Here is an 8807-nt window from a genome sequence, read left to right on the forward strand (position 1 = left end):
AAAAGCTGTGCTGGCAAGGGTGGGAACTGAATGACAACCCCGCTCTCTTCCAAACCACCCCCTCATATTTTCCATCCACCTCCTCGCTCCTGCCCTCCCCCGCCCTCCCCAACCCACGCCCGGGTGGGCCAATCGCTGCTCGGTATTCCAGGCGCTCTCTCAGGTTTCTGCTGATCTTGCAGCGCCCAGAAATGGACCGAGCGGACCCACAGCCGCACGCACCCTGCTCCACTCCAAGCTCCTAAAGGCTCCCGGCGCGCCGCGTAGCCTTGGCGAGGTCCGCGCTGGGGTGCGGAGAGCGAAGGGAACTGGAGAGCCATGTAGATCCAGGCTCTTGCCCGCCCGCCTCCTTCGGGATCGAATCAAGGGCTCCCATAGTGTTAGGAGGGGGCGAGAGTGCTGTTTATCGTCATTTGCCTCGGAGCTTCGGGAGAGGGTGGTATTTTGCTTTTCCGCCCCGCATCCTCCGGAACTCCCTGCACCGGAGAGAGGACGGCGTCTCCAGGTTGCTGGCAACCGGTGAGAATGGGGGTAGGGAATGAACATTTTCGCCGTAGCTGCTCGGTAAAGCGATTGTCCAACTGAGAGGGGCGTCGGACGAGTGGACCAGGGCGGCGAGTTTGCCCGGCGCGTCTCGGACGCTGCTGCGGTGGCCGCCGCGGCTCCCGCCAGGGCACTGCAAAGGCGACCTGCCGCATTCCCACGCGGGCTCTCCGCCGACTCAGCACCGCCCCTGCGCCAAGCCAGCCGGCCAGGTAGGGGGTTCCCCAGCTTGGGGCTGCAGAAGCGGGGGTTGGGGCTACCGGGTGGGGGAGGCCGGGGGTGCGGGGATGCTGCCCGGGACCCGGAGCTTCCCCCGGCGTCTCTCGGCGCTTTTCCGATCTCTAGTTTAACGAAGTTGTAAACAGATCGGCTGTCGGGCATTGGGGAAAGTGGGATGGAAGAGCCCCAAACTTGGATTTCCGGGTGTCTGCGTGTCGTCTGTCCGTGTGTGTGTGATAGCCCTAGCAAACGTCCAGTGCTTTCTCAAGCTAGAGGTCTGTGTTCTTCGGTGTCTGTAGGTCCGTCCCATCTGAATGCTTCTGATTTTCTACCCCCGTATCACTTTCTATTTCTCTGCAGCGTGCATCGATCGCCCTGGTGGGAGCTTAGAAGGCGGCAGGCGAAGAGGGTTAGGAGGGGGGAGAGCCGAGGAGAAGCAGAGAGGGTGGCAGGCGTGGGGATCTGCTGAGCCGGCACTGCACCGGGTCCTAGGAAGGCTCTCGGAGGGGAGGGGAGGCCAGGGCGACCCCCGAAGCGATGGCCCAGTCCGCTAGAACGGCACTGCGTTAAGGCACCCGGGATCAGGAAGAAATATCTAAACAACAACAACAACAACAAAAAACCAACAAACCCCCAAACCCAAACCCAACCCTCTGCAAAAAGCTGCACCCGGCCCGCAGGCAAGGGGGATTCCAAATCGAGTAAAAGGCAGGGTGGAGGGGAAGGCAGCGAGAGGCAAAGTCGCAGATCTCCCGACCTGCTCGTTTTGAAGCACCTCCCCCTGGGCGTGAGAGAGCCGCGCACTCCGGTGGGGGGGGCGCTCGGGTCCCCCCCACCCCTGGTCCCTGGCTGTTTCCCACCACCCCGGGCTCTCTCCTGGCCTCCCACCCCCGCGCCCGGCTTCCACCATGACGGTGATGTCTGGGGAGAACGTGGACGAGGCTTCGGCCGCCCCGGGCCACCCCCAGGATGGCAGCTACCCCCGGCAGGCCGACCACGACGACCACGAGTGCTGCGAGCGCGTGGTGATCAACATCTCCGGGCTGCGCTTCGAGACGCAGCTCAAGACCCTGGCGCAGTTCCCCAACACGCTGCTGGGCAACCCTAAGAAACGCATGCGCTACTTCGACCCCCTGAGGAACGAGTACTTCTTCGACCGCAACCGGCCCAGCTTCGACGCCATCCTCTACTACTACCAGTCCGGCGGCCGCCTGCGGAGGCCGGTCAACGTGCCCCTGGACATGTTCTCCGAGGAGATCAAGTTTTACGAGTTGGGCGAGGAGGCCATGGAGAAGTTCCGGGAGGACGAGGGCTTCATCAAGGAGGAGGAACGCCCTCTACCCGAGAAGGAGTACCAGCGCCAGGTGTGGCTGCTCTTCGAGTACCCCGAGAGCTCGGGGCCCGCCAGGGTCATCGCCATCGTCTCCGTCATGGTCATCCTCATCTCCATCGTCATCTTTTGCCTGGAGACGCTCCCTGAGCTGAAGGATGACAAGGACTTCACGGGCACCGTCCGCCGCATCGACAACACCACGGTCATCTACAATTCCAACATCTTCACAGACCCCTTCTTCATCGTGGAAACGCTGTGTATCATCTGGTTCTCCTTCGAGCTGGTGGTGCGCTTCTTCGCCTGCCCCAGCAAGACGGACTTCTTCAAAAACATCATGAACTTCATCGACATCGTGGCCATCATTCCTTATTTCATCACCCTGGGCACCGAGATAGCTGAGCAGGAAGGAAACCAGAAGGGCGAGCAGGCCACCTCGCTGGCCATCCTCAGGGTCATCCGCTTGGTAAGGGTTTTTAGAATCTTCAAGCTCTCCCGCCACTCTAAGGGCCTCCAGATCCTGGGCCAGACCCTCAAAGCTAGTATGAGAGAGCTAGGGCTGCTCATCTTTTTCCTCTTCATCGGGGTCATCCTGTTTTCTAGTGCAGTGTACTTTGCCGAGGCGGAAGAAGCTGAGTCGCACTTCTCCAGTATCCCCGATGCTTTCTGGTGGGCGGTGGTATCCATGACCACTGTAGGATACGGTGACATGTACCCTGTGACAATTGGAGGCAAGATCGTGGGCTCCTTGTGTGCCATCGCTGGTGTGCTAACAATTGCCCTGCCCGTACCTGTCATTGTGTCCAATTTCAACTATTTCTACCACCGAGAAACTGAGGGGGAAGAGCAGGCTCAGTTGCTCCACGTCAGTTCCCCTAACTTAGCCTCTGACAGTGACCTCAGTCGCCGCAGTTCCTCTACTATGAGCAAGTCTGAGTACATGGAGATCGAAGAGGATATGAATAATAGCATAGCCCATTATAGACAGGTCAATATCAGAACTGGCAATTGCACCACAGCTAACCAAAACTGCGTTAATAAGAGCAAGCTACTGACCGATGTTTAAAAAACAAAAGCAAGCAAACAAAAAAGCCCCACTTAGCAGCTCAAAAGACTTAAAAAACAAAACAGAAAACCTAGTGACTCATGTCACGCTTTGTAGATACTTTACTAAGTAGACTTGGAATGCTCTATTTAACTGTCAATGCATTGTTGCATTGAGGATTTTGGGGGTGGTGAACCCGAAGCTTTCAAGATCCATGACAAAATAAACTATTTTCCTTTTATTAAAAAATGGGAAAAGAGAGAGTATTTTCTAAAACTGGCTTAAAAAGATTCAGTCCATGAATGAGTCTAGGTAAAATAATAATCACATGCTTCCCCAAACTGAAACATTTTTAATGCTTTGGTTTCTTTAACTTTTTTAAAAACTCAAAACAAGATGATCACTTAGAAATATAAAATTGAAATTTGCATGGGACTCCAGTAAAAAATCTTTGCAAACCGCATAGCACATTGAAGACAGTGCATCAGATGTATTATATGTAACATGATAGACCAGCCAAAATGGACAATGAATAGATATTTTTATTTCGATCAACTGAACTGCATATTACAAGGTGAAAAAAGAAAACTCCGATTACTTAAGACTGGTTCACAAAGCACCTTATAAATTGGATACTGGTCCTGATCTGTAGGGATTTCCCCCTGGGCCCATTCTCTTTCTAATCCAGATTATTCTCTAAGAAAAAGATAACTGAATTAAATTAATTGATTCATCTGCAGTGCTGCTAAATTTTCTCAACTGCAGATGAGCCAAATACAGGTCTTTTCTCACCAGGCCTGCACTCCGACCCCTGGCTTTCAGAACTGGATGTAAAACCTTAGCCTCCTTATTGCAAGAGAGCACAAATGAAGTTAAATGTAAGCATGTTTGAATCTGATACAATTTATTTTATAATCGCATGCTGAGAAGTTAACCCAGACAATAGGGGATAAGCTTAAGTTGAAATCGATTCTTCTAAAAATAGATCCTTTTTCATTTGCATTCACCAAAAGTGCACTCCTCCATTTATTAACTATTTTATTAGTAAATAAAGTACTGTATTTAAGTGCATATGTTAGTCAGATGGGAACAATAACTTTTTGGAGCTCAAAGCATGTTCTCTTATTCAGCATTATGGCCTATTTGACTAAGATGTACCTTGAATTAATTAATGCATGATTTCAGTAATAAAAATTTTAAAAGTAATAAAAATCACAAGTCTGTGGGATGAAAGGCCCAATAGAAATTTTGGGGGGTGGGGGTGGGGGCACTCAGTCAATTTTCCTGCCTTTGCTCAGGGAAATACCAGGTTTTTGTGCAGGTATAGGCGGAGAGAGGACCAATATGCCCATCCCTTAAAGGGAAGCCATGTGAAAAACTAAATAAGTCATCAAAGTATATATATAGCAACACCTAAGAACAAGTATTCTTTCTAGCTGAAGACAAACACAAGCAACACAAACAAGCAAACAAACAAACAAAAAGGTGCAATACTGCATGTTTTTTGGTGCATTCTTAGGATGTAAATGAAAATGTTTCTCTATTGTATGCATCCAAAGCAGGCAGAGCTGATTTTTTTTTCTTTGCAGTCATTCTTTGAAGTCTGTAGAGACTTCAGCCCTCCCCTTGAGGCTCCCTGAAGAAACTAAACCAATTGATTTAATAGTTGCTTAGTGCCTTTATCCTGTACCCACAGTGAACTGCAGAAAGTGCCTCCTTAACACAGCTGAGAAGTTAGGTAACAAAAGTGGGGAAGGGTTGGGGCACAGACCTTTTGCTTTTTCTTTTTCCATTCTCACTCTCTCATTTCACCACTGTGAGAAGACCACACCACCCTAAACCCTGGAGAGGAGAGACCCAGGAGGGTGCTGTCTGTCTGGCCATCTACTAGCGTTGGTCCCTTTGACAGCCTGACGCTGGATGTGAACTGAGACCCATCTTTCAACTGGACATGAACTGTGAACTTGTTTTTTCCTCTCTCCACCAGAAGCCAAGATAAACTTTTTGGGAATTTGTTTCCTATCGAGGGCCACTTTGGACACACAAGGCTTCCTCAGGTCCAGTGTAGTGCTCCTGGCACCTTTCCTTATTTTTTCTTTGTCGGTAACAGCAAATCTCTCTGACGGTCCAATCTTTTCAGGCATTGTTGTGGTTGTGGGAACACTCAGTTCATAATGACCTTTCCTAGGTCTTTCCTCCTGGTCTACCCCTTTCAGATATTTCCTGATGCCCCTATGATCTTCCCACCTGGCAGTCACTTCACAGGTTGAACATCTACCTTCTGCTGCCCCAGTTACCCAGCCCAGAGAATGGTGGGGACCCTGTTCCTGGCTGAAAGAGAGCCATGGAACACAGGCCTCTGGAGCTCGGCAGCTGCCCACCCGTGGAGAGGTACTCACAGCCTTTTTAAGGACCCTGAGGTGGGGAATCTTCATTCTGCACTTAGCATGTGGCTGCCTGTTACCTGACATTCTGGCCCAGCTTCTTCTGAAAATCTGTTCTGTTTCTCCCACCCCTTTCCCCCATCCTGTCCTAGAACTAGCAGTGAGCTAATCACCCTAGAAACTCGAGTTACACCCATTCTGGCTAACTCGATTAAAAGAAAGAACATGGATATCTTATTTTCCTATGTGACTTCTGTGAATCTGTGAGATGAACACAGCACACATCGTGGAAGATGAGGGGCCAAGAACTGCACAGCATCTGACTACAGGGCATTAAACCCTCCCATGTGATGTCTCCTTCTCGTCTGAACCTTAACTCATTCTGGTGATTCCTTTCCTACTTGCTTAAAAATCCCCAATTAGGAAAAAAATGCCAACCTCCTCCCAGTCTTGGGGTTATCTTGATCTTTCATTTCAACGTTGAGGTCTAGTGTACACAGAACTTGAAACACCGCACTCTGTCAACAGCAATAATCCACTCAGTACTGTGGGATGGATGGGTTAATGGATGAGAAAATGGCACCAAGACTGACTTTGGGTATTTGGTATATTTACCGTGGTTACACCCTGGACTGGTTGATTCTTCTGCATTTGATACAGAAAAAAGTGCTGCATGCGGTGAACCTGTCAGCCTGGGACTGGGGATGAGTTGTTGTTATGAGTTTGGGGTGGTGTGAGGAAAATGAATGCTGCTTAGCTCATCTGTAGCTTACTGCAGTGAATTCAGTAAGAATGGAGTACAGGGATTATCTGTGTAGCATAGGCATGCCATGTTTGACCAAGCTCTTACCCTCGCACTGTAATGTGTTGAAATGTCTTTGTAGACCTGAAGGTGCACTTAACAAAACTGCCTATTAAGGGATGACTATTTTTTGGTTTACTTATTCATATTTATTTTAGCAGGCTTTTGACCTTTTCTTCCCCTTCCTAGGCATGGAGCTCTAACAGCTCATGTCCTGACTACGTGTTTTCTCCAGAAGGAGAAGACTTCTGATGTGCTGATAGCCATAATTCCTCTCTTCCAGTCTATTGGGGCCCTAGTTCAATAGGGTGGCAATAGAAGGGTTGGTCACACCAGGGCTGTTAGCCATCCCAGAATCTCTGAAGTGGTTAACTCACCTGAAGTGATCTGAATCAGAGAGACCAAAGACATTCATTTCCTCTGTCCTCAGATTTCTAGAAGACAAATTCTAGCCAGGAAAACTTTCTGGTTTTGCATCTCCCTTTTCCCATTTGTGCACAACTCCCCTTGCACTCCCTGGAGACTTGAGTTCTGATTTTCAGTTATATCAGTTCATTGGGAGTGTTTTCGTGGGTGAGCCTTGCAGAATCAGATAAACCAATAGCAAGTCCTTCTCCAGGATTCTGGCCAGTGGGCAGTCATTTCCCTGAAATGGGATTGTAGGGCAGGTTTAGATTCCACTATGGTGGACCTGAAGCACAGGTGGTGTCACAATCTTGATTTGCTTGAGAATTAAAAAAAATACATGTAAATGGTAAATGAGGAATACTTTTTTTTAAGCAGAAATTTGGTTTAGCCTATAAAGGGCCTTCTTCCCATTGTGTATAGTTACACATTTTTCAAATTAGCTACCATCTAAAAGCCAATAAAAATAGTTTCCTAGCCCTCTCATTTAATATAGGAGACCTCAAAACACATGCTTTTTAACAATTTTACATTTTAATTCTTAGTTTGGTAGATTGGATTGAAAGAAAGGAGAAAGAACATTAGCAGAAGGCACTTTCCCATTTTCTTCCAGGAATGACTTATTCCTGGGGTGGTGAGAATTGGTGGGTGGTAACCATCCATAGTATAAAATTGTTAGAAAGAATATAAACTGCCAAACAAGCATGTTATCTTCAGGCTTTTCCAAGCAAGAATGAAGTCTTTTGATGTTTATGTTCATTTTAAGAAGACAAACAAACTAAAATTTTAAGACCAGACACAACCCAAGTTGAATTGTGATCTCAGGAGGTGACCTCTCATTCACCATGTGGCATATTACTACTTGTATTTATATCATGGAATTTCAGGGTATATGTGAACATGTCTAGTATGACTCAGGTAAACCTTAAAAGAATGTATGTTACTTACCATTTTTGTAAAGAAGCAAACAGGAGCTGAATTGTTAACCAAAACTGTTCCATTACCTTGGGTCACTGTGCAAACTAATTCAGGGTATAGACATAAAGTTTAGAAGCCTTGGGATTAAATGCCAGCCTCTTTGCTCAGGCAAAATGACCCTGGGCTTTCCTGGGAAGTCCAGCATGTATGTAAGGGGTGAGGCCCTGCTGACCTCAGGGCTATTCGCTCTAAGGAGATTAACCCTAGTCACAGTGATTTTCATTTAGGAGCTAACTAGGAGTTTACTTTTTATGATGTGAAACTTCAAAGAGTATAGAAAACTTTTGTACCACAATCAAAGAAGAAGAAGAAATGGTGTATGGAAAGAAAACAAAACAAAACAAGAAATCTCTTGTAAAATATTCCAGGTCAAAGTTGTCTCCTCTCCAAATCTTGCAGAAGCACCTTTCTTCTCTTCAGCGCACTGTTTTGGGACTGTTTATGCAGCAGACGTAAGTAGACAGCATGGACTCCATGTGACATGCCTCTGATAGTAAAGATAAAGTATTACTGAGGTTAAAAATAAAAATTGAGTGGTATTAATTTAAAGTGCACCGTCAGGACAACAAACCATTGAAGCTGAAAAAATGCTATTTTAGTTCTTGAGTTTGCCAGTTGCTTCCACCTTGAGTTAAGGACATGTCTCATCTTCACCTACTGTGCATTTTCCCTTCTCTAACTGTGTAATATGTCAGGTCAAGGACATTGAATGTTATGAATTGAGAACCTAATTGATGCGCATAGTTTTCATCTATGCAATTTTACTTGCTTCTGTCACTTTATGATCTGTTCATATTTGGCATCAATTAAAGATAATTTTTAAGGATCTTATCAAGGAATATCTTGACTGGTTATTTGTCTCTTGTTTAACTGGTCTTTTGGGGGCCCTTTTCTTCCCTTCTTCTGTGGGGTCTCTTTGAATAGTGGGGTGAATCCAAGATCAGATCATGAAACAGACTTGTTTCCTTTGGCCCACATGGTCTGTTTCTGCTGTCCAAGGACATGTCCGGGGGTTATATTTTGAGGATAAATTCAGTTTGGTCTCAGGTAAGATCCCAAGTGAAGGCCATTGGAATTTGGCCTGTGGAAGTTAGAGTGGAA

General features: G+C 47.2%; 1 protein-coding gene across 4 annotated transcripts; it reads left to right on the plus strand.

Annotated features, from left to right (window-relative positions):
- Positions 1-622: 622 nt before the first annotated feature.
- KCNA1 (potassium voltage-gated channel subfamily A member 1) lies at positions 623-8583 on the plus strand. 4 transcript variants are annotated; one of them, XM_054526727.2, is made up of 3 exons: positions 623-755; positions 1123-2558; positions 8075-8583. In XM_054526727.2, the coding sequence occupies exons 2-3, from the start codon at positions 1671-1673 to the stop codon at positions 8195-8197; spliced, it is 1011 nt and encodes a 336-aa protein (XP_054382702.1). In that variant the 5' UTR covers positions 623-755; positions 1123-1670; the 3' UTR covers positions 8198-8583. The 4 variants fall into 4 exon arrangements, with proteins under 4 accessions (XP_054382702.1, XP_054382705.1, XP_054382703.1 ...); XM_054526730.1 differs by lacking the exons at positions 623-755; positions 8075-8583 and adding an exon at positions 2696-4318 and having other exon boundaries at positions 1441-2558; XM_054526728.1 differs by lacking the exons at positions 623-755; positions 8075-8583 and adding an exon at positions 3933-4318 and having other exon boundaries at positions 1441-2558.
- The last annotated feature ends 224 nt before the right edge of the window (positions 8584-8807 follow it).

Source organism: Pongo abelii, chromosome 10, assembly GCF_028885655.2.
Source record: "Pongo abelii isolate AG06213 chromosome 10, NHGRI_mPonAbe1-v2.0_pri, whole genome shotgun sequence".
Taxonomy (NCBI): domain Eukaryota; kingdom Metazoa; phylum Chordata; class Mammalia; order Primates; family Hominidae; genus Pongo; species Pongo abelii.

Bases quoted from the DNA above. Each gene is read 5' to 3' on its own strand.
- KCNA1 (XM_024256933.3), top strand. From the start codon at position 1,671: ATGACGGTGATGTCTGGGGAGAACGTGGACGAGGCTTCGGCCGCCCCG.